The sequence below is a fragment of the Podarcis filfolensis genome, assembly GCF_964270895.1.
Source record: "Podarcis filfolensis genome assembly, chromosome: 15".
In the NCBI taxonomy this organism is placed as follows: Eukaryota; Metazoa; Chordata; class Lepidosauria; order Squamata; family Lacertidae; genus Podarcis; species Podarcis filfolensis.
The window spans coordinates 32,571,584-32,597,890 of record NC_139618.1 but is presented as its reverse complement, the minus strand read 5'-3'; the positions used below and the strand labels follow the sequence as shown (position 1 = coordinate 32,597,890).

Here is a 26,307-nt window from a genome sequence, read left to right as displayed (position 1 = left end):
GATGTGAAAGAGAATTACTCCACTATCTATAGCCCGCTTAGCACCTGCTCTTCTGTCCGTTGGGGCAGGCTGGCCTAAGGTGTTACTGAGACCTCTGGGAGAAGGCTCAGCTGGGGCTGCAGTTGGTAAAAAGGTCTGCAGAGAAGAGAAGCAAGAACCAGAATCTGTTACACTTAAGTATGACAACAGAGAACGATAAATTTGAAACAGATGCTCTTCAAATGAGCTGTCTGCCAACAAAGTGATTGCTGAGAGACTCTGGCCTCCACCAGGAGGAAGTCTCTGAGAGTCTATCCAAGTTTAACATAAGTTTATTATTATACAAACTATTCAAGTTGCAATCAGGACAGTTCTTTCCCTATTCTCTCCCAGAGGACCATAGACATGGCAATTAAAAACAAGGAAAAAGCCTTCCAGGGAAAACCTTGGAATAGATCATATGACACCTAAATGGGAGCTGATGAACTGTAGCACTGCTTAACTTGATCTATCAGTCAGTTCAATACTGTTTTATTATAAAGAACTGTTTCTGTGTTGCCCAAGTTTGAAACACACAATCATAGTACTATTTGTTAGACCAGGAACTTGCTGAGCTCAAAAATATTTTAGAAATTGAGACTGTTTATACCTCTAACCAGTCCTTCCTTACCAACCACTGTTCTAAACCCACAAACACGATCCCTTCTCCCCACTACCCAAAAACCTTTTGCAGTTCCTGGCAGCACTCTGCCCCTCAATTTGCAACACAGATTCTGTCTTTCAGAATCTGCAGAATGCCTTCATAACCACAATGATAGGAGGAAGATATGTGAGGCACTGAAAGGAAGGATAATTGCTGGCAAAATCCAGTGAGCCTGCTTCAGCAGGAGCAGAGCTATGAAAAAATATGGTACCTGCTGACCACAAGTCAATGAGGTTCTTCTGTCATGAATAAAGGAGAAAGTAATGGGGAGAATACAGTCATACCTCATGTTACGTCCGATTCATGTTACATTCTTTCAGGTTACATCCCGCGGCGACCCGGAAGTACCGGAAAGGGTTACTTCCGGGTTTCGCCACTCACGCATGCGCGGAAGCGCAAAATGACATCATGCACATGCGCAGAAGTGGCAAATCGCAACCCGCGTGTGTACAGATGTGCCACTGCGGGTTGTGCTCTTTTCATGTTGCGAGCGGGCCTCTGGAATGGATCCCATTCGCAACCAGAGGTACCACTGTAATAAGGAAGTGGGAGCAACTGATGAGGCAGTATAGAAAGAAGCAATATGGGGTTCCCGGCTATGTCACGAGTCAATGGTGATTGCCGCCCGCTGCCCTCTGCAGACAGTGGGGAGGTTCAGGCACGTTATGAGGCCAAAAATCCTGGCAATGTTCTCCAGTGGGGCCTGGGGAGCTCACTGCATCCCACTGTGCTGCTCAAGCCTGTGTCTGCCAACTTGAAAGGCAGAAAATGTGCAACCTGCGAGTGTGTCCCTACCATGGACGAGCCTCCATCTCTGGCATGATTTATGGTTGGTTCCTTCTTAATCTGGAATATTGGCGTTAATCAAGAGGCACTACTAGACCAACATATGACAATGGGCTGCAATTAATCAGCTGCCGAAAGGACTAGGTTTTGCCCTTTGACAGTATTTGAATGTTTTTTTCTGAAGCTTGAGAATCCTTACAACAGCCGGGAAAGGAAGGGGGAGGACAAAGGTGCTTGGTGCTTTCATATGGTTTTCAAATGGCCTACTTTTTTCTTGTCCTCCCCTGTAAAATGAAAGAGACTTGTGTAGCTGTGGCTGTTAACGTGGAAAAGAGGCGGCTTTTGATTTATGCTCAACAAGGAATTTAACAAGCTTTTATTATGCCCTCCCCCCTCGACCGAGGTTGAATGGACTTTATTTAAAATTATCTTTGGATTGGATCACGAGTATGAGGGAACAATACACAGCAAGAAGAATGAACAGCTCCCGAATAGATCTTAAAGATTTTGTTTTCAACTGTGTGCTGAGGATAAACTCCAGAGTGGAATTTTAATGGCAGAGACTGGGCATGTACTCTGTGAGTTATTTATGGCTGCAGCTTATATGCTAGTTGGTAAAGTGTGGAAGGAATCAAATGTGACCTTGTCTCATCCAGATAACTGCAAAGAACTCAACAATGGAAGATAGTAATTAATGCTCCCAGCACACCAGGTCTGAAAAAACAATGTATATGAAGGACTGCACACATGAAATAGATTTTATATTTATAAGATGTAACAGAGGTGCTGTTTGTAAGGAGGAAAAAAATGTGGTCAGCTGCAAGAATGGACTAACGGCAAGTGAAGGTGTCAATTGGACATTAATTAAGAGATGATGCAGCTACCAGAGGAAATGATCGACATATGTTTGCAACAGGAGTGGGAAACCTGATTTTAAGAAATTGTATCAAAGTAATTTGGTTTGATTTGTAATAATTTGGAAAATTACATACTGAAATATGTAAATGTTTACGACTTTTGAGATGAGCTGCACTCAAGATAGAGCAGCACTGCCATGTGGGAACTAAGCCCTACCACAATCACATCCATAATCACTAAAAGGAGCTATTTCCTTGCTCACTGTAACTCTGGATTTTTGCCAGAAGTGCTTGCAACAGATTTTGTCATCAACATCCTTCACAGAAGGCAGATAATAGGCCCCCAGTACCTGATAAGCCAACTTGTATCTCTTGATCAAGAAACTTTGAGTAGGACCTCTCACTAAACTACCAATTTGAAAAGGTTAATTCTCAAGCCTGCCACCCTTCTGTCCCTAAAAAACAAGTTTTCTTAAATTAATACAAATACAACATTAGATCCTGCTTTGCCCTTCAGGTATCGTCTGTCATGATATGTCTTCCCTGCTCATACTCTCTGTGGCACACTAATATGTAGTATTTTATTTATTAAAATGTTTTTTAATCCTCCCTCTCATTTAATTTATTAAATTTATGCTCAATCCTTACTCCCAAAGGTGCTGAGAGTAGCAAACAAACAATAAAACAATAAAAACATTTTAAAAACCATTCCAGTAAAGATAGAGACCAGAAGATCTCAAGATGGCCAACAACGATACACACACACACAAATACACACACACACACACACACATCTCACAAAAAAGTTCAATCAATCATCATTAAAAGCTACAGAAAATATACTATTGCAACTGAGAACACAGGAGCACTCTGGGCAACTAATCCCTGTGTTAGGAGTGTGTGCAGGAGCCAGGCCCTGTGACTGGCAGGGCTTCGCAGGACTGGGGCTTTCCTAAGTTTGTTCTGAAGAGGCAAGGCGCGGCTGCACGGGTGAGGCGGATTGGTAACTCACAGCACCTGGTGGCAAGAGCCGGGAAGGGATATAAGGTCAGCATTTCCCTTTGGCTCTTTGCCACAGCAACACGCTTCCTGCCTTGCTGCGTTTGGCTTCTTGACTCCTTGCTTCCTGATCCTTGGACCCTTGGCTCCAGGTTTTCTGACCCTCGGACCCTTGGCTTCTTGACTCCCAGCTCTCTGACTCTCGGACCCTTGGCTTCCGGACTCCCATTCCTGCTCCCACCCCGCCGTCTTGCCCCTGGTCCCAACATCCTCAGCCGGGACTTCGACTGCCCGTAAACCAGACCGTGACACCCTGTGTAAGATGTTTACAGGTCTATTCCAAAACTATTATTGCAGTGTAAATTCTATCCTTTAATAATGTGACGTCCTAAACTATTAACTATTTGCACTGAAATCTTGACTAACATAGCAAGAATAAACACAGAGCTCATTTGGCATTATGTGGCCACATTATGCAGCTGACACATAATATCAGCCTCTTCTCTTGCCCTCTTTTGCAGCAAACCATATGTAGCAGTTACATCCTAGCCGACAAAGTATGATTATGGTCTGTCCTACAAACCAAACTTGCAAAATATGGTTCAACTCCTTCAGAGCTGTCTTGGACAGTGGCTTGGTTGATATGACATGTAGTGCCAAATCATGGTTTTCTGTAAAACAGATGAACCTGATTGTATTATGCAAAGAAAAGAAAGCCAAAATACGCATTTATATAATGCCAAGCAAAGATTTAGTTTTGCATTCCATGTGATCAGAACTGCTATTCAATAGAGGGCTCTGAAGACTGAAGGAGCTGGAATTGTGTGCTGTTTTCATTTATAGACACATGGCCTTTTACTTCAGCCTTTAGAGTTCTTTGTGTGAAAGAACTCTTAGAAAATTTGCAAGGCAGGTCTGGGAGCCCATAATTTAATCTGAAGTCAGGGCACCTTGTAAATGCAGCACACATTAAACATAGATTATGTGCACCAAACCCTGCAGGTCCTGCGGCAAGACTGTGCTCAGTTATGCTGCAACGCTGAGCTCCAGGGCTATTCAGTAACCTTTAATTTCAGTGGAATCATTCAAACCACTGCAGTGCAGAGAGGAACTCTCTAACCTATGCACTCTAGTCCAGAGAAAGATAGAATAAATGTGACTTGGCTGCAAGGTATTAAAATTAAATTCAAACAGCCAGGACAAGTAAAAACCATCCAGGACTTGACTGCAGTGGTAAAATGCTTCACATATTGAGGAAAGTTGAACCGTGAAACATGTCCTATGCATCCATTTTAGTTATTGATATGAGGAAACAGTATTTCAATACAAAAATATACCCTGTTAAAAAGCAGTACAAATATTTATGAAATATTTGAAGTTACACCAAAACACATAGTTTACGATTATCCATATGACTGAACTAGTATAACTATTTTCTGGGAACAATTCCATAACACAGCCAAATTTAGCTTGAATCTGCGATTCTGCTTACAAACCCAGCCACAGAAAATGCACATGGATAGTGAATTATGGTGCAACCTTTCATCACTCATGTAGATAGGGGATCACATTTTAGTGGATTCCTGCACACATAAATTGAATCTAATTTAGGACAGAGGCTTAACAGAAAGCATTCTGATAAAATGTTCTGTTATCTCAATGAAGACAACCCTGAAAGAAGATAATACTGACAGTCCAGTGTCACTAGACAAGTCGTAAACCTGGCAGTTTTATAGGGAGTAATGCTTCCCTCTAGTGCTCTGATGCAGGATAGCATTTTACAATCAAGCTATATTCACCAAGATTGGGAAACAGTTTGGAACACATGTTCCATGATGATGCTACAATTTAGGAGCTTCCTACAAAGACATGCTACTGGGGATGCTTCATTTACAAATACAATACAATTTTAAAGATCAAAAACAGAAAGGCTAACAAACTATCTGAAAATACCAGCTCCCTTCTACCAAGGAATGATGTGGAATTTATGTGTTAGAAGAAACACTATTTAAAAATAGGCTGGGAGATTGTGAGCTTGCTCTTGGCCAGAGGTCTAAACAGTTCCCTTGCAGAGGGCTCCCCTCCCCAACCACTCCATCCGTTTCAGCTATTCTCCTATCTCCCCTCCCTTCTCTCCCTCTGGTATCTCACTACTCATTAGGCCTAGGGCTCCGAATTGCCTAGTTCTGACACTGGGCATAGTATTAATACTCTACTTGGCCTCAATGGGATTGAGAGAGTAAATTTTAACTACAATAATGAAGCAGAAAGTATAGAAATGATATCGCCATGTATGTGAAGAAACACTGGTGCCAGCATACCTGACACATCAACAGACTTGCTGCCCTATAAAATATTTACAAAATGGAACTCCTGATGGAGACTTACCACAATTAGGAAAACGACAATGCCCAATACAGCATTAATCCAGAACAGATTCAAAAACCACACAAATAAATTCTTGCTGCAAGCCTCGTCTGGTTCCCATTGCGTGGCGGATCTTGGGGTCTCAAATTTCAGCGGTACCCTGTGCGACACCAAAATACTGCACCCGCCCACCCCTCCTCTTGCTCTCATTCTAATAATAGTTGCAGCATCCTCTGTGGTGCCCCCGAGGTTCATTGCTCAGTATGACTGAACACACTGCGCTCCCCTATATCCGCCTCTGAACATATAGCCAGGCAAAATTTGGCTGGGTGAATCCAAATCCAGATGCATCAGGGTAGTAATGAAGTGAGAATCCAGTCATGAGGAAAGAAAACAATAAATTCCACTATAGCACATATAGGAAATCACCATACTGAATGTTTGATTGTTCACCAAAAGCTATAGAACACTGAATGGCATTTGGAATGGAAAGCTGAGTGACAACATTGGCTTGCTACAAGCCCCTAATAGCTTATACCTAGTATGCTAGAAGGAGGCATAGCTAGCTGGCTTGTACAGTGAACACACAAGAACTCCTATTAGGAAGTAAAGCTATACTGCAACATTTTGTTGCAATTCCCACTTGTTTCTATTAATGGTAACTGAAACAGTGTCTGATATGATGCATAAAGGGAACAGAAGGACTGGTAAAGGGAGCAAACAAAATATGTGGATTTCTTGCCATGTGCGGATTAATACTGCTAAAACTAGCACCTTTTGGGGGCTCCAAAGGTCAATGACAATCAGCACACTTCACAGAGCAAAAGCTACACATACTCCCATCTCTCGGCATTTAACAGAAGACACTTGCAGAATTTTGCACTAACTGAAGCTCCTGAGACAGCTCATAGCTCATATTACTATCATCAAACCCTGAAATTTAAAAGCATCTATCTTTTCTAAAAGGGAAAAACAATATGCGCAGTAGGTCCAGGATGGTATCAAAGCTGGTCACCCAGCAGTTTACACATACTGCTACACCACATTTGCTCTCAGAAAATTGGATCCAGACATAGCCATGCTTAAACCAACTGAAATCAATGATACTTAAGTACCGGTAAATGGTGACTTAAGTCCCACTGATCTTAATAGGTCTACTCTAAGTAGATGGCTACATCTGGATCTAACTCCCAGAGGCCTAGTGTGGTGCAGTGGTTAGAATAAGGATAGCCCACAAATCCCATCAGCTTCCAATGCCCAGGTTAGAATGCTGTACTTGGCACCAGGGAGCCCAAGTTCAAATCTTGCTCAGCCATGAAGTCCACTGGGCCCTTGTCCAGTCACTCCTGTGCACTCTCTCTTTGCCTAAGCTCCCCAAGGGTTGTTACATGGATATTACCAGTGCTAGTGGTGAAGGGCTCTTATCCACCCCTCTGAGCTCCATGCAAGGTAAATAGAATAATGTAATAAGGGAATGAAAGCAGTTAAGTGCGGAAACAGTACTTTGCTTGACTCTAAATGGTACCTCCACCCTCAAATGCACTGTATTGAAGCAGCTTGCTTCAGGACAAACAAACAAAAAAAGATTATGTCACTCAGTCAAACTTTCAATAGCCTGGTTTGCACACCACAGTAAGCTGACTATGTCTTCCCATGATTGCATAAATGTGCTGGAAGAGATCACACCATCTTTGATCATCCCTAGCCCTCTTAGCTTAGGTTTGGCTTAGTATGTAGTCCGAACCTGGTTTCATGGCTTACCTTTCTCCTCCTTAAGTAGGAGTTGTAGCCAAGGTTCATTCTTGGCTACAGCTCATGGTTACCGAGGAGAAAGTCTAACCAGAAACCCGTTTGGATCACACACTAAAAATACTGGGAAAGAGACACAAAGCAGGTGCAATCTCCTACCCACATGTCCACAGGCCAAAGTCTAAAATTGTCTCACTTACTATTCACTGCCCCAATGCAGCATTGTCCACAAGCACGGCAAAACCAAATCATGGCTTTCGACAAATCAACACCATATGTTTAAAACATGGGGTTTCCTCCACCCCAAGAATTTTGGGAACTGCAGTTCATCTGTCCCAGAGCCACAATTCCCAGAATCCTTGACAAAGTAGAGTTCCCAGGATTCCTTGGGGGAAATCATATGCTTTAAACAGACGGTGGGGGTGTGACCAGCTACAGGGCATTTGATTGCTTGTTGGGAGGGACAGTGGTCCAATGAAGTAGTAGTCCAGGATACATATATCCTTTCCCCCGACAGGGACTCAACGCAGCTTACACAATCCCATCCCCTCATACATTCTTATGTTTACAACAGCCTTGTGAGGTAGGTTAAGCAGAGAGGTTGTAATTGGCTCAAGGTGACAGGTGCGTCTGTATAAATGAGGTACATGGGTGTGGTGAGATCGAATGGCAAAAGACTCTTCCTGGTGTAGAAGAGAAGGTCCCTATCTTCATCAGAGAAATGTTGGAGGGTATGCTACCGTGACAGAGGGTTTGTCCACATTGAGGTCCAGCTCCAAGGGCCTTCTAGCAGTTCCCTCCCTGCGAGAAGTGAGGTTACAGGGAACAAGGCAGGGGGCTTCTTTGTAGTGGCACCCGCCCTGTGGAACGCCCTCCCATCAGACATCAAGGAAATAAATAATTACAGTCGTACTTTGGTTATCGAACGCCCTGGAACTCAGATGTTTTGGCTCCCAATTGTTCTGGTTTCTGAACGTTCTTTTGAAACCTGAACATCTGCCACGGCTTCCGCAGCTTTTGATTGGCTGCAGGAGCTTTGGTTTTCAAACGTTTTGGAAGTCGAACATGTTGAATGGTCACTTTAAAATGTGAAGGTTCATTATTATTTCACAAGTTGTGTATGTCTTTAAGGGCCAGGGCCAGGGCAAATAACGAGACCCAGTTTTACAGCTGTGAAACATAGCAGGTGCTGCTGATTTGTGTTAATCAAGCTGTGTCAGCAATTGGGTATAGTATATAAGGAGCATCACCTAGCTCTCCCATTACCCTGGGGGGTGGGTTGGTGGTTGGGTCATGTTTGTTGTTGTTTAGTGTAAAAGGAGTTTTTGTTTTTGTTATTAAAACCTTTGTTAAAGCTATTTTTGAGTTCCTGGTTATGCATGGTCTTCCCAGCAAGCTCTCTGCAGCGCTACTATACTGCAAAAAGCCAACAGAACAGACTTCCAGAACAGATTCCGTTTGACTTCCAAGGTACGACTGTATACAGAAATCCCTGCCAACCAATTCTCATAAGGGAATGGACTCATATACATATATATATATGTATCCATTACATGGGACAAAAAGGACAGGTTGCCACGGTCTGTCTAAATTTGAGACTTTTAAGCAAATTATCATACAAACTGGTAGGGGCTTTTTCTTAGAGGGGTTGTTCATTGGTAAGAAAAATGAATAGGAGCTTGTAAGAAATTGGTTTTCAAAAGTTTTCGAAGTTTGGACTTCTGGAATGGATTCTGTTCAACTTCCAAGGTATGACTGTATCTGACTTTTTGAAGATATCTGATGTTTAATGTTTGATGTTTTATCGTGTTTTTAATACTCTGTTGGGAGCTGCCCAGAGTGGCCAGATGAGCGAGGTACAAGTAATTATTACTGTATTATTATTCCACTTGCCTAGTGCTTAGAAAGCAGTTTTTCCTTTGTCCCGTTGCTCACTACAAAATCTGAACAATCTTCAATTCTCAGAAGAAGAAAGATTTAGGTTCCCCCCCCCCTTTGGGAAAAAAGGAAGGAAAACTCCCCAAGTAATTGTCTAGTTACAGTGGTACCTTGGTTCTCAAACGCCTTGGTTCTCAAAAGCCAAAAATCCACAAGTGTTCCAGTTTTTGAATGTTTTTCAGAAGCCAAACATCTGATACTGTTGTCAGCTATTGTTTCTGGGGCACCTGCACCAATCAGAAGCTGCGCCTTGGTTTTCAAACATTTCAGAAGTCAAACGGTCTTCTGGAACAGATTAAGTTTGGCGCTTTTGTTTTTGCTATTTATTTTGCGGTTTTGGTTTTTGAGGCTTTTTTGGTTAATTTGTTTTGTGACTGCGTGGAACCCAGTTCGGCTACTGACTGACTGTGTGACTGTGGAAATGGATAAAGGCCCACAACCAATGACTATCATCAGTGCATGTAAGAATTTTTTTTAAAAAAAGAAATCATCTACAATACTATCTTCTTTATTTTATAGTACAGTACATTGCATATTGCTTTCATTTTATGGATCAATCGTCTCTTTAGATAGCAAAATTCATGTTAAATTTCTGGTTTAGGGTTTTTTTAAAAAGTCTGGAACGGTTTAATCTGTTTTGCATTACTTTCTATGGGAAAGCGTGCCTTGGTTTTGGAACGGACTCCCAGAATAGATTAAGTTTGAGAACCAAAGTACCAGGGCCTGATTTAGGTTTGATGAGGCCCTAAGCTACTGAAGGCCCTTTATATGTCTAGCTGCCCTTTGTCAACAACAAATTGTCGCTGTTTTTTTGTGTTGAATATATGATAATTTAGGTACCTAATAGGTATCTAAAGCCATTTGCACGTAACAAAATATGTATTTTATCAAAGTAATTGTTGAACTGAAATACAATTAAGAAGTATATTAATAGTGATGGGGGGGCAAGAGAGTGGGGCTCTTAAGCTATAGCTTGTTTAGCTTATACGGCACTGAAGGTACCATTGTATTCGCTTACTTCGAAACATGGTCCTGCCGCTCCTGAGGCGAGGCTCGCCTGAGGCGCCTCACGCGCCTTTTCCCGCCTTCATCCTCTTAACAACCGTTAAAACAACCGTTAAAACGCTCCTGCCGCGGCACGCGCTGCAACGCTCTCCCTAACGCGCACGCGCACAACACGCGGCTCCCTTCTCGCTTCCCCACTCGCCCCCCCCCCCGCCCTATTCTCCCGCTTTCCACTGCTGGCTGTCACCGCCTGGCGGAAGCCCCGCCCGCTGGGCTCCGGCCGTCACTTCCGCCCGCACGGCTCCGCAGCTCCAATATGGCGGCGCCCTGTGGCTCCTCACAGCTCTCAGCCGCCGAGCCGCCGCTGAAGATCCCCAAGATGGAGGTGCTGTCTCCCGGCTCTCCCGGGGCCCTCAGCGACGGCAACCCCAGCCTCTCCGACCCTTCCACGCCCAGCGGCGCTTCCCCGCTAGGCCCCGCCGGGCCGGGCTCCGTGGCCGCGGCTACCTCGGCGGGGACTGGGGCCGGCTCGGGGGGCGGCGGCGGCGGCGGGGGCCGCGGCGGGGCCTCCCCGTCCGTCTCCTTCTCGCCCGGAGGCACAGCCACGGCGGCCGCCTGCCGAGGCGTGTCGTGGACGCCGGCCGAGACCAACGCGCTGATCGCCGTGTGGGGCAACGAGCGGCTGGTGGAGGCGCGGTACCAGCAGTTGGAGGGCGCCGGCACCGTGTTCGGCAGCAAGGCCCCCGGGCCCGCCATGTACGAGCGGGTCTCCCGGGCCCTGGCCGAGCTGGGCTACGAGCGGACACCGTCCCAGTGCCGCGAGCGCATCAAGGTACGGAGCGCAGCCGCTTGCCCAGCAAGTGATGCTCGAGAGAGGAGGAGGAGGAGGAGGAGGTACCTGGGCGTTCCCTGAAAAGGGTGGCTCATAGCTTGGGGACTTCTCCATGTGGTTGGCTGGCGGGCCGCTTCTTCCTTGGAAATCCCAGCGCGCTTAAGTCTTGGCCGAGGAAAGAATTTGCCGTTCCTTCGGGCTTGCTTTGTAAGCCTTAGGTTGATTCTCCAGGGACCTTTTGACAGCCAACAAAACTCATCCCCTAGTGCCCGTTTTGGTTTTGTCAGTCTCTGTTCCGTTGTGACCAACGAAATTAGCTTTAGTGCGGGGCTGGGGACAGTCCGTTTATTGCTTTCTTGGACTTAATTGTGATAAACTCTTCATTAAAAGGAGAAAACAAGGCAGCACCATCCTATCCAGCAATGCAAGCAGTTGAATGAATATTTTTTTTGGTCTAATTCCTAAAGATTTTGTAGGGTTGGCAAGGCCACAGGCTATTATTTTATCTTCTTCTTTTCCTTCAAGAGCAGGATGCTCCTTTTACGAAAGAGTTCCCACGCAGAAACTTTCTGAGTTATCTGCCACAGGCAGCAGGGCTCCAATGAATCACAGGGAGCAGAGCTCTAGATATGAGAAGCAAGGCTGAGAGTTGTTCTTCCAGAAGATAAGATTCCACAGCTTGAAAAATATTAGGAACTGGTTCAATTTGGATTCCTGTGTTTTCTGTACAGTTTAGCAGACCAGCCCCAAATTTAGGGGCAAGATCCAGAGCCTATATTGGTGGTTGTGTGCCATAATGGTGAAGAGCAGTATTCAGTGGTAGCTTTATCTGTTCAGGTATAGTAAATGTTTTCTAAATGACAGGTTTGTTTGAGGACTTGGTTTAGTTTTGTTCATGGTATTTGAACATTAGTTTTATTATGCAGCATTAAAAAGGGATATAGCAGTGAATGTGTTGAAGAATGTTAGCTTTTGGAAAGCAAGTGGACAAATTCAGGTGGAATGCCAGTAGAACTCAAAGCAAAAATGTCTCAAGCAAATTAAATCTCATGCAAGTCAAATCATCTGTTTCCATTTTCTGCCAGATTACAAGAGTACATATTGCTGTTTTAAAAATGAATATTATTTATGTTTCTGTTTGGTTTAGTGACTTTTTAGCTGAACGGCAGCATCTTATGGAGTAAGTATTGTTGTGAGTTGGTGTGGGGAAGTAGGCTGTGTGCCCGAGTCCTTTCTAATTCCTGAATCCAACAAGGATCCAATTGCTAGAATAGCTAGACAAGTTTTTTGGTAAAGTCCTCCTAAGTGTGGGTCCTTAAGGTAACAAAGGAAGTGGCTCTGTGCCAGCTGCAAAATGGGTGGGCCCCAATCCCTCAACTGTATTAGAAAGACAAAAGACAAAGTTGAAGGGTGTGAGCTAAAAACAGGAGGCTGCAGTCTGGGTAATATAGATTCCTAGTTTAGTGGTTGTCCTCTCTGGGAATGTGGTATCTGACAAATCAGAGTTAACCAGCATAAGAAGCATGTAGTTTTCCTTATTTTTCAGTGTGAGAATAAATGGTTCTGAATAATGAAATTTGTTAGTGACTGGAGTGAAACTTTGTTTTTCTTATAGTTTTTCTTATTAGGTGGGAAAGGTAGCAGGAATTAGTTTAATGACAAATTAAATTTGCTCATATTCCCAAGTTTTCTTATTTTCCTCTTCACTCTGACTAATATTGAAGAGGATGCCATTTTAACTAACTTAACTTGTATTTTGCTTATTTTGAGTCATTGCCGCTGAAGATAAGTTTCCTTTAATTTCAACGTGTTGATATTAATACTAAGATAAGGGGAGGGCATGACTGGATAAAATCCAGTGCCTGCTTCCCTCTGGTGCTGTCAGCTTTGTTAGTGAAAACCACCTGTGTGATAGTGGAAGTGATACAGGAGCAGGAGCAGCACCACATATCCTGGGATGCTATATTTGGGCTGTTTCGTCATCCACCCACCAACCCACAGCCTTTTGTACAGGCAATGCAACTGTTCTGTGGGCACAGAGCTGTCACCTTTATCAGACAAGTATTAATCTTTATGACAGTTGTATGTTGCCCCATAACACAGAGTTGTCTAGGTCAAGGGTTCCTAAACTATTCCAGACTACCAGTAGTTGCTAGCATGTCTGAAAATATAATTAAAAATCATACAGCAGCTAGCACAGTGCATTGCAATTTATATAACAGGCAGAAAAATCAGTTAGCAATTTTCAAGTGGTCCATGGGGAAATCTTTCTAGATGCCTTACAGTAAATAAATAGGAAACAGTGTAAATGGACCTACTAAACCATTAGAACTGCTTTTAAAAATATATTTCATGGTTTTGTTTTTGGTCCTCGGTTTTTTAAATTTTGTATTAACATTTGTATTATTTTGTAAGTCCCTTTGGGTCACTTTTTGTGAAAAAGTGACAAAAAATGCAAGAATAATATACAAATAATACAATATACAAATAATATACACCAAATCCAAAAGCTATGTAGAGACAATAGACCTCTCCATACTGGGTACCCTCAATGTTAAATACATTTTTTAAAAGGGGGTAGAGAAACAACAACCCCAGACTAAGTTATTTAAAAGCCTGGATGAGCAGAAAGGTCTTAACCTAGCACCCAAAAGACCATAAAGATGAAGCTGAGTGGGCCTCTCTGAGGAAGTTTATTCCATGAGTAGGATGCTGTTACTGAAAAGGCAATTTTCCAGGTGGTTACCTACATCACTTCATTTGATGGGGGCACCCAGAGCAGGGCCTCTGTAGGGGATCTTAAGGTTTTGATAGATACATGTGGAAGAAAGCAATCTGTTGGGTAGCCTAGTCCCAAGCACTTTAATTTCATGTTGGAGCATCCTCTGGACAGCCTGCCCTTAAGAACTTACATGATTATTTTAAGCATCACAAGATTGCTATAAGTGGGCTACTCTCATGCAAGACTCAGAAATTGTTTAAAGCCAGTAAGTAGTGCATGTGGTAAACGTGCAAAGCTGGTTAAGCAGTTATGCCCTGCAAGGAGGAAGTACTTTCAGAATAAGTGTTTATTCAGACCAATTATAGCAAGTTGTAGGACAGAACCATAAAGGATTAAAATGGTCGTAGGGATTAAATGACAGAGTAAACATCCAGAAGAATTACATGAAATTATGACTGGTAGGCAAGCAATAAAATCAGCCACTAATAGCTGAAGATTTTCCAGAAGAGGGAGGTATTCATACTGTGATGGAAGGCTAATGTTTGTTTATGATATTTGTATGCCACTTAGGAGGCAAGATAAACCTCCCTGGCGGGAGGGGGGGAGTTCCAAGGTCTGGGTGCAGTAACAGAAAAAGTCCCTTCTTCCTGTTCCACTCAAACAATTTAGGTTTCAGACTGTCAAGAGAGCCTCCAACATGAATAGGTAGGCAGGCCCATGTGGGAAAAGGCAGTCTGTCCCAGAAAGTATAAAGGTGTGTATCTAGAAGAGCATCTAATGATATGGGCTCTCTTCTCTGTAATCTGAAGTGGTGACAAGCCTTTATGGCTTTAAGACAGGAGTTTTCAAGATTGTCAATTTGAATCGATTATCTTGACTCTGGTATAACCATTACATTTGACCAATTACTCATGCTGGCATTCATTTTGCACCATTGTAACTTTAGCCAGGGCAGGTTGGAGGAGGTCACATATATTTTGGCAGGTGGCCTAATCCTACTATATTTTTGTACTTTTTTTCCTTGCATGCTATATTGCTATGATATTGACTAATCCAAAACAGGATTGCTTAGTTTGATTCAAATGAAATTAAAAGTTCCCTTTCATGTTTTTGATACCATTTGCCACATTGATGCAGGCCCAATAATGCCGGCTGGAAGCTGTGTTCTCTAGGGAAAGACTAACGTTTGATTTGTGGTATCACTGGTACCCACTATAGTTGAAGAACTTGAGTGACCAGCTGCCTTAGCCAACTTGCAATCTACATTGTGAAAAGCATTGGATAAAGTAATTAAATTTCCTTAAAGTAATTAAACAGCATTATACAGCTTCCACTTAAAAAAATAAAATAATTCTATCTCCAAATACCTTGCCCAGTTGTCAATATAATTTAAAGCCCGTTACGTATGAATGTATACTTGCTTATACTTGCTTAACACAAGGGTCATACAATCTTACAGAAGATTGTAGAGTTGGAAGGAACCATGAAGGTCATCTAGTTCAACCCCCTGCAATGCAGGAAACGTTTGCCCAACTTGGAGCTTGAACCCACAATCCTGAGATTAAGAGTCTCATGCTCTACCAACTGAGCTATATGTTTTTTAACAAAGGAGAGAAATTCAGAAGATTCTACTTATATATGAGCAGTTATACATCCTTTTACTTGTCTGTTATGAGTTTTAAGGCTGCAGTCCTAAAAGCACTTGTTGTTGTTTTCATTTAGTCATGTCCGACTCTTTGTGATCCCATGGACCAGAGCACGCCAGGCACTCCTGTCTTCCACTGCTTCCCGCAGCTTTGTCAAACTCACGTTCGTAGCTTTGAAAACACTGTCCAACCATCTCGTCCTCTGTCGTCTCCTTCTCCTTGTGCTCTCCATCTTTCCCAACATCAGGGTCTTTTCCAGGGAGTCTTCTCTTCTCATGAGGTGGCCAAAGTATTGGAGCCTCAGCTTCACGATCTGTCCTTCCAGTGAGCACTTAGGGCTGATTTCCTTAAGAATGGATAGGTTTGATCTTCTTGCAGTCCATGGGACTCTCAAGAGTCTCTTCCAGCACCATAATTCACAAGCATCAATTCTTCGGCGATCAGCCTTCTTTATGGTCCAGCTCTCACGTCCATACATCACTACTGGGAAAACCATAGCTTTAACTATACGGACCTTTGACGGCAAGGTGATGTCTCTGCTTTTTAAGATGTTGTCTGGGTTTGTCATTGCTTTTCTCCCAAGAAGCAGGCATCTTTTAATTTTGTGACTGCTGTCACCATCTGCAGTGATCATGGAACCCAAGAAAGTAATCCTTCATGGATCACTGCCTTGTTGTGGTGAAGGGCATAACTCTGAATAACTCAGAGAAGCTATGAACTGTGCCGTGCAGGGCCACCCAAGACGGACAGGTCATAGTGGAGAGTTTTGACCAAATGTGATCCACCTGGAGCAGGAACCGGCAAGCCACTACAGTATCCCTGCCAAGAAAACTCCATGGACAAAAGCACTTATCTGAGTATAATTACTATTGTACTTGATGAGACTTACTTCTGAGAAGACATGCATAGGATTGCACTGCAGATCAGTGTCTGTCTACAGGCTTTGTTGAGTAGATCTTCAGCCATTGTTTGAGATGGCACCCAACTGTTCTAACATTCAACAAGAGCATCAAATGGGGCTATTAAACTATTCCTAATGTGTGCAGATTTGAAATAATTATAATGTAACTGAAAAGTTCTAAGTTTCTGGTGATCAATGCTTCATTTTTTAATGAAAGACATAGAAAGCTAATGAGTTAGATCAGTGAAATGGTTTTACATGGTACATTTATGCGTCTGCTTTTCATAAAGAAAGTGCTATAAAGTTCTACAGAAACAAATTGATGCTGCAGAGCAAGTCAGCAGTTAATGAGCTGACATTTCTTTTTAAAAAGAAAGAAAGAAAGACTTGATTAGCATGCATGTACTGTATAAATATTTGGGAAAGGAAGGACTTTAAAATTCTAAAGAACTCTTTTTTAAAATAGAAAATGGCATGACACCATTGAAAGGAGCTAAAGATGGACGAGCTTGGATGAATAATAAGGTTCAACTTTGCTTTAAAAGCTTTTGATCACTTTCATTCTCAAAGTCAAAATATGTTTAAATCAAGCAACATGCTTCATAACTTGTAGCAGAAATTTACTGGCCTGGGCTACACTGGAAGTGAGAACAAGTTTGTCCTTAATGTGTTAATTTGATCATCTTGCTCCTTTTGAATAAAGCAGCATCTAATGCAATCATGAAGTATATATTGGACCGCTATTACCTATTCAGCTATGTAACGAGTGGGCAGCATTAATCTAGAACTTGGGCAACTTCTTTGATGAGCCTTTGAAACGTCTGTAATATGAAAATACATTGCTTAGTTACTTTATATAACGGTTTGCTAAGTTAATCTCCTTATCTAATACCTGATTTATTATCATCATTTGTGTTTCTGGATATAACTTTTCTCCTTTTGCCCAGAATAATGAAAGGGATTAATTTTCAAAGGAACTAGTAGTTACTCAGGTACACAAATTGGGTACTCTGGGCTTGTCTGCATACAGCAAGAGTGTTTCAGGACATGTGATTTCATTTTGGTCTGCCTTTCAGAGCATATGCAGATTCACTTTCTAGGACTGGTGATTATTTCTGAGGAAGCGAAAGATCACATTAATATTCTGGTAGGAATTGAACTGAACCAAACTGGCATCAAACATGGTTGCTCAAATGAGTTTCAACTTTCTGTTTGTGCTTTTGTCTAGGTGAATCGATTTTGAAGGTGGAACACCTAGTTGGGTTGGGTAGGGTAGGAAGTGGGAAAGGGTAGAATAATCTGGGGGGCACTTAATTCTGACTTGTGCTTTTGTGCTCACATGGTGCGCACACCAGTAGTATACCTGTTTCCCTGGATTTTAGTAGGTAGGCTGTGTTAAAATAGTTCTGAATGCTCAGTAGGATTGCTGCTAGCCAGGATTCTTTGTTGGTATTGAAACAAGCAGCGAGAAAATACCTGGAAATGCTAAATTGAGCCCCAAATATTTGAAGTAGTGTTTGTGAATGCTAGGACTCCCAAAAGACCTCAGTAGATCATATTAAGACTTCTTGGCTAATTGTGCTAGATGAACTGTTTGTTTTAGCTTGACATTTAATAAAAGCGTTTATTATCTCTAATGAACTCGTATTAGTGTCTCCTGTAATACTCTGCTGCTTAGCTAGAGAATCAACTCATTGTCACACAGTTAAGCAACAGTACAGGGATTTTAGTGGGTTTAGTTCTGTTGACTTCCCTGTGGGATTAAGTATTGCAAGAATTCCCCCACACCTGTAAGCGGATTATGAAACTTGCTGGAAGATATCAGAAAAGTGTGCAAAAGCACTGAACATGTTCCCTACAGAAGGCTAGAAACATATATTTAGCCTTTTTCCTTTCTAAAAGAAAGAGAAAATGTTCTCCCTGTCCTTTTCTCCCTGTCTTCACATCTCCAAAGTTAGCAGTATGAAAATGACTAACGTTATGAAACTTACCATTCTTAGGACCAGTATGGTGTGTGAAGCAGCTCATTTTGTGTGTCATCAAAGGGGAATATATTGTTAGTTGCATTTTTACTTCCGAGGAGGAGGAGGAGGTGCTTGTGGGATTTTCTATATTGAGTGTCCTTGGGTACTCTATATCCGTTGAGATGGGAGGGGGAGTGCAATTTGCTGCCCTGCCTTAAGCAGCAAAATAACATGATTTCAGCTCCTGGGATTCCAAATATGCATTAGGCCACTGATTAACTCTTCTCTGCATGATTAAGAAATGAGCATCAGCATTGTCACTGGGGCGATAGGAGAAGCTGGCAAAGTTACACTTAATAAGAATAAAAATCCAAAGTGGTTGGGAGACAAGAGTGTATTATGGTGCTCGAGTTACTGAATTTCTTCAAATCCTTACAGCTTTTGCCCTTCCTATTTTATTATTTCTGTCAATGGAGCATACTTGCTCTTGCAAACAGGGTGCCCTGTGATGCGGTGTGTGGTCAGTTTTCTGCCCATAGCCCGCTCTTTACATCAGACTATGTTAATAGGTACAGATTTAAGGTTTTCCAAAGAACAGGTGTTGTATGCAGTTGGAAATCAGGAAGGAAGACCCGGAAGGAAGTATTTGTAAAGCTTTATGCTTGCTGCTGCTGTGTAATGCATACTGCTTGCAGCCAAAGTGTAAGAATGAAAGAGGCCAAAACCTGAGTGAAGCTTGGTGTATAAGATGCTTCAGAATCTAGGGCAGACTGTTGGGTTTAATGTTTTATTATTAGACCTGACCATCGTAGTACTGTGTGTTATGATATTTGAGCATGGGAGTTCAGAGTATTATTGATTTCACCTCTTTTAAATTTCAGCAGCTTCCCAAGAGACAGAGTGAGTTAGTAAGGATGCAAAATATGTAAGTAATATATTTTACTAGCTAAAGAGTTTAGGCCAACAATTTTTTTTAACTTCTTAAATGTTTTCTTTTTGGAGTAAGGGATGATCCAACTGTCTGCTTTTGGTGACTCCTGTTTCTCTCTCTTTCTCTCTCCCTTCCCTTAATCTTCTCCAAACTATGGGCACAACAGTAGCTGTTCTTTCTCCTCCCTTTGTAAAGGTGTACATCTTATGGGCTTGTTGGTATCTTACTGGGATTTAGTTCTGCATAATACAGCAAGTTTGGGGGCTAAGAAGGGAAAGCCCTTGGCAGTAGACAAGAACCAGTAAAAACTGATGTCTTAAAACGATGATCACTTAGATGCGCTGTGCTCTTGAGGCAAACATACAAATGAAAGTGCTGTATGCTGGAAACTTTAAATGGCTGCAAGAGTTCAACCTGGCTTTAAAGCTACTTGGTAGCATCCTGTTTTGGTTAAAAATAGTAAAATATATATGGTAGAGCTTTGCTCAGCCAAAGTTAGAGATTAAATAACATTGTGTAGCTTATTTAGAAGTCTTGGTAAGCTAGTTTACACTGACCAGGTGCCTTCTGTCTTTCAGACTCTTCGCAGGTGCTACAGCCGGGTAAAAGAGCACGGCGTTGGGAAAAGGAAAAGCAGTTACACCTTTGAACAGCTGGAGCAGGTGTTTGGTCAAGGAGGATGGGACTCTCAACCCTGCCAGCCTGTGCTTATCAATAGCAGTGGCCTATACCAAGAGTTGGAGTCAGACGGCAGCACTATGGAGGAATATTCGCAGGACGAATGGGGGAACCATAGTCAGGACCTTCACTGCTACCAGTCAGGAGACCAAGAGTTAGGTATGAAATACTAGTCTTTGTCATTGCTAACTATAATTCTGCTGCTGCCATTCATGCTGCTTGTTGCCATTGTGTATCTTGATGAAGAGGTTTAAATCATCTCATTATAAATAAGGAAAATGGAATGCACAGAGGAGGACTGCTGTACTGCTGTGGCCAGTTTGGTTCATTCTGTCTCCCTCTCTCTGCCTGTGTAGGCTTAACACAGGCTTCCTCAAACTCAGCCCTCCAGATGTTTTGAGACAATTCCCATCATCCCTGACCACTGGTCCTGCTAGCTAGGGATCATGGGAGTTGTAAGCCAAAAACATCTGGAGGGCAAAGGTTGAGGAAGCCTGGCTGAACACTTGCTTCCCTACTGGCCACTGCACCTACAAGCTCTCAAGAACACCCCCCACCCCCGTTTCTAGAAAATAGCTCACACATGAAAAACAAAAGCTACAGCATTTGAGAGTTTCAAACAGTGCATTTAGATATTGCAAGTTTCCCTATGTTTTGCTGATTGTTATTTTCCTTATAGTTATGGATGCACGTGGGTGTTTTTACAGAAATGTTTTTTTCTGTTTGATGTTACTTGAAATAAGAATTGGTGGTACACAGGAAATCTAAATCAGATGCAAAGGTTTGTTATATGCAATCTTCAAATATAAGCAGGGCAGAATTGCCTTACGTAAATATTCAATAAAGTGACCTTCTGGCTTGATTCTTGGCTTGATTCTTAAGAAGAGTGTGATTCTCTAATCTGTACATAATGCTGAATAAATCTAACTTTTATTGCACTTTCAAGTGCTATTTAAATGTATGTCAGGACGTTTAAATTAAAAAAGTAGCAAGTTTTTGTTTTTGTTTTTAAATCTAATTTGTAACCCAATATTTGTAACCCAATCTTTCAGATGAAATGCCTGCTATGAAGAAATCACTGAAGATAAAACAGGAATCTTCTGAAGAATCCCAGTGAGTAATTTATGAGTGTCCTACCTGGGAATCTCTGACAGTAGTTGATTTTAGAATGAGGGCATCTAAAACTTCAGACAATAACTATAAAGTTCTTCATGCTTTCTCTGTTCAGAACTCGTTCGTATAAAATGGGTCTTTAACCTCTGTAACACATACAGCCATCAGCTGTGTGTATGTTGTCCACTGAAATCCAGACACTGATCTATGTAATGTTCTTACTTTAAATTTTTATCTCCCACCCCATTTTATTTCTCAAGTTCAGGTTGACATTCACCAAATTACTTGTTTGCTAATGATACTCTTATCCTGTCCAGTTCATAATCTGAGCCACTCAAAGTAGCTAACCCACATTAAAAATGCAGTTATTACAGTTATTTGGTTGGTAACTGTGAGAACACGATACTGGATGGGCCATTGGCCTGATCCAGAAAGTTGTTATACCTTATATTAGAATAAAAGCAAACAGGCTACAGATAAAATTTGACAGAAGGAGGGAACCAGCAGAATCGACTAACATTCAGGTTAAAGGTCTGATTTCTCTCTGTCTCTGTTGCACACCCCCACCCCTCTCTCTCTGACACACAGAATCCATTTGGGTAGAAATAGAATGTCATTTGGGCCAATCGTATCTTCTGAGGCAGGGAATTTTTGAAAGCTGAGTGCTCACAACTGGGAGAGGTTTCATGCAGTTGCAGCAATAGCCCTTCAAATGGGAGAGCGACACACAAGCAGGATTATCCAGATAACTTCATTGGGTGGGCAGGATGGTACAATAAGAGAAGATCCTTTAGGTATTCTGGTCTCAATCCATTAAAGGTCATAGCCAGCACTTGAATTGCACCTGGAAGTAAACTGGTGGCCAGTGCAATTAATACAAGGCTAATAACCCACGCTACTGCAAAGTGTTGCTTGGAAGGAATAGTCTTCTGGAAATATTAAAAAGAGATTATGAAAAGAGCATATTTTTGTGTTGTGCACAGTCCTGGCTTCCAAAATCTGCCTGTTCCCTAGGAAGATGACATGTGCAACCCTGTTTTTCCAGGGTGACTCCGGACCTCCTTTATTATCTAAGTGGCAGTTTGCAGGATTGTGTCGTTGTGTGTGATTGACTGTGTTGAATGCAGCTACTTGGAAATTCCTGTTTTCATGTCCTGGAATGCTTGCCAGACACAGTAGTCTTCATATGGGTGGGTTTATCAGGCAGCGCACAGCCATTTAAATCGGCAGTACACCAGTTAGATGTGTCCCCACACCAAAGAGGGTAACTGCTAGTTAGGTCTCAGCACACCTTTGAAATAATTTGGCAAAGGCAGGTTAAGCTGCTGAATAAGCCAAGATAATTGTACTTGTAACAAACTTTTGGAAAGATGTTAGAGTACTATGTGGAACTCAAACCTATGACCATGAGATGAAGAGTCTCATGCTCTACCAATTGAGCTATCTAGAGATCAAACCTGGGACTTTCTGCATGCCCTGCCTCTGAGCTTTCTTTGAATTATGCTAGATAACGGTAGGACCATTTTAAATGGTGCATTTAGAATTACTGTGGTGATTAAGGCACCACCACAGTTCTCCAGTGTATAAGCTTTACTGACCAGAAAATGCCTTTGGAGCAAGCCGGTCAGGTTAGTTACATGAAATTATATTCAAAAAGATCCAGGGCAACATTTTTAATTTCTGTAGCTACTACATGTGTTTACAGTGCCAGATGTTCTTGCACAGGGGCCAGCAAACCTTTTCAGCAGGGAGCCGGTCCACTGTCCCTCAGACCTTGTGGGGGGGCCGGACTATATTTTGAAAAAAGAAGAATGAATTCCTATGCCCCACAAATAACCCAGAGATGCATTTTAAATAAAAGCACACATTCTACTCATGTAAAAACACCAGGCAGGCCCCACAAATAACCCAGAGATGCATTTTAAATAAAAGGACACATTCTACTCATGTAAAAACACGCTGATTCCCAGACAGTCCGTGGGCCGGATTTAGAAGGCAATTGGGTCGGATCTGGCCCCCGGGCCTTAGTTTGCCTACCCATGTTCTTGCATATGAAAGTTGGTGTTTAAAACTTAGACCTCTTCTTGTGCTCTTCTAAACTAAGGTTACCAGATTTTTTAAAATGAATCCAGGGACACTTTTCAACTTCAATGGATTTTGTATGGGGACTGATTTGTAAATCCGGGGACTGTCCCTGGGAAACGGGGACGTCTGGTAACCTTACTCTAAACCCCTTGATTGCCTGCCTTAAACCTTACACTTTGTTTTTTTCTTTCTTTTTAAGGAAGCGTGATATGATGCAGAATATTGTACAGATCTTGGAATCCGTCCAGTTAAAATGGGAATTATTTCAGAGCTGGACAGACTTCTCTAGGCTGCATCTTTCTAACAAACTGGCCATTTTTGGCATTGGCTACAACACACGGTGGAAGGAGGATATCCGCTACCACTACGCGGAGATTAGTTCCCAAGTCCCCCTTGGCAAGCGGCTCCGGGAATATTTCAACTCAGAGAAACCAGAGGGCAGGATCATAATGACCAGGGTACAGAAAATGAACTGGAAGAACGTTTACTACAAATTCCTAGAGATCACTATTAGCGAAGCCAGGTGCCTAGAGCTTCACATGGAGATTGACTGGATTCCTATTGCTCACTCTAAGCCAACAGGTGGAAATATTGTGCAGTATTTATTACCTGGGGGTATTCCTAAGAGCCCTGGTCTGTATGCCATTGGTTATGAAGATTGTCACGAGAAACTACAGTCTCCTGATCATGAGGGCGTCAGCCAAGACCCTGAAAATGAGACACTGGGGGAAGCAGATATGCCCCTGTCACAAGCGTCGCTCAAAGTCGAGATGGAATCCACCCGAATAATATATTGTTACCTTGGTATTGCCGAGGTCAGAACTCTTCAGCAGTGCTTGTTCTTACATTTTCAAGCAAACACCAAAACCTTCAGCAAAGAGTGGGTTGGAATCAATGGCTTTTTATCTCAAAACTGTATTGTAGACCCGGGAATTTCTCCCAAGTCCATCTACATCAAATTTGTAGAAGTGGAGAGGGACTTCCTTTCTGCTGGCTCTTTGGTAGAGTGTCTGGAAAAAGCCATTGGATACCCCTTGAAATTTAACAACTGAATTTCGTCCTTCATAAGGATTGCAGGTTTGACTCTTCTGTGGCATTGGGGCGTCTTACGGAATCTTGCAGTACAGGACTGGGCGAAATAAGCCTTCCTGAATGAACTTGAACAAAAAAAGACACTTGCAAATGATTTTACAAAATGCGTATCCCAAGTCAGTAAAATATACAGCTTACTTGCCTTGGGCTGGTTTTGTAAAGAGAAGACTCTGAAAGGGAGCCTGTAAATACAATGACTGTTGGTACATTCCGCGTTGGACAAACGTACACTTTGCGTTTCATATGAAAAAGCTGTTTTCCACAATGTCTCATTTTTACACATCTTGTCTCTATAAGTGTTATTACAGTTATGTAATAAATAAGCAATAGATAATGGCAAGTTTAAACTTGGAGTCACTTGAGACTGTTCTTCAGTGCCACCCTTTGCTCCTCTTGTATATAATTTAGCATTTCACTTTTTTCACCCATCAAGTGTTTTTTACTATTTCCAACCAGTGTTGCCTGCAAAAACTTCTGTTTCTGTGATGTATCCCACTTTACTAGTAGTGTTGCCATATCAACTTTTTTGTTTTGTTTTGGTTATTTTATTTTATTTTTTTACATTAAAGTAATCCCTGGCATTTTTAAACAAATTTAGTTCGCCTCTTTATGTGGCAGTGAAAGTAACTCAACTGCTGGGATGCATTTTGCCATACCATGCTTTTATCAAATACAATCAAAGCTGTGAGAAGGGGGTGGGAGGTGGGGAGGGGAAAGTTATGGACCAGGGGAATAAGCCTTTTTAATGCCTCATCAAAATGTGACTATATAAGCCCCATTACGCTGCTGGCAAGGTCCGGCTTTTTAAAAGTTCTTTTTTTAAAAACCTCATTGATCAGTGGAAGTTGTGGCATACAATGAATGTGTCAGTCCAAATAAAAACAAACAAACGTGTGAGTTTTCAGAAATGTGTTTCTTACTCGGTGGTATCTCCCTGGACATAGAAATGATCTTCACAGTTATTTATGCTCCATCATCCCTCACACCTGGCACAAAGCAAGAATGCCTGTACTTTCAGAAGGTAAGGATGTAAATACCTTTGGTAGGATGTCTGTGGGTTCAAGGTACCATCACTGTGTTTCTAAAAACAAACTGAACTTGTAAGTTACAAAGCACTAGAGCTTGGTTCAGAATTGCCCTTTATTCTTGAATTACGGGTCTGTGGAAATTTGTGGTAACTTCTAACAGAGAGATGCAAGAACTGGTTGGTATTATGTTGTTGTTGTTGTTGTTTAGTCATTTAGTCGTGTCCGACTCTTCGTGACCCCATGGACCAGAGCACGCCAGGCACTTCTGTCTTCCACTGCCTCCCGCAGTTTGGTCAAACTCATGTTCGTAGCTTCAAGAACACTGTCCCACCATCTCGTCCTCTGTCTTCCCCTTCTCCTTGCACCCTCCATCTTTCCCAACATCAGGGTCTTTTCCAGGGAGTCTTCTCTTTTCATGAGGTGGCCAAAGTATTGGAGCCTCAGCTTTAGGATCTGTCCTTCCAGTGAGCACTCAGGGCTGATTTCCTTCAGAATGGATTGGTTTGATCTTCTTGCAGTCCATGGGACTCTCAAGAGTCTCCTCCAGCACCATAATTCAAAAGCATCAATTCTTTGGCGATCAGCCGCCTTTATGGTACATCTCTCACTTCCATACATCGCTACTGGGAAAACCATGGCTTTTACTATATGGACCTTTGTTGGTAAGGTGATGTCTCTACTAATACCGCTTTTAAAAAGCACATGTAGACATATAACATTTTTCTAGTATCAGCAGTGAGGGATCAGCATGGAGCATGAAATCTTGCACTTTTCTGGGGCTGTACATAGCCAGAATTTCCAATCGTAGTTCTCTTCTGAGTTGTATTGGCACCTGGTACATCACCTCTCTTTAATAGGAAGACATTCTCCATTACTGAGGTATAGGATACCTGAACACTCCAGACCTGGAAAGAGAGGCACACTGCTTCCTT

General features: G+C 42.3%; 1 protein-coding gene and 1 long non-coding RNA gene across 10 annotated transcripts in view; one reads left to right on the top strand and one right to left on the bottom strand.

The window, feature by feature from the left end:
- The window catches only part of LOC310750719, a 73,468-nt gene extending 62,903 nt beyond the window's left edge, over positions 1-10,565 (bottom strand). For 3 of the 9 annotated variants that reach the window (XR_014542180.1, XR_014542181.1, XR_014542182.1), the window contains exon 1: positions 10,397-10,563. This is a non-coding gene — a long non-coding RNA (uncharacterized lncRNA). Of the gene's footprint in view, positions 1-10,396 lie in introns of all 9 variants that reach the window. The other 6 variants (XR_014542178.1, XR_014542179.1, XR_014542184.1 and 3 more) reach the window with 4 other exon arrangements.
- A 106-nt stretch (positions 10,566-10,671) lies between these two features.
- MSANTD2 (Myb/SANT DNA binding domain containing 2) lies at positions 10,672-25,241 on the top strand. The gene is given in 6 exon segments (XM_083588710.1): positions 10,672-11,215; positions 19,330-19,360; positions 19,363-19,373; positions 19,958-20,216; positions 21,110-21,170; positions 23,455-25,241. Coding segments are annotated over 6 exon segments (1,731 nt in total). The 5' UTR covers positions 10,672-10,699; the 3' UTR covers positions 24,308-25,241.
- The last annotated feature ends 1,066 nt before the right edge of the window (positions 25,242-26,307 follow it).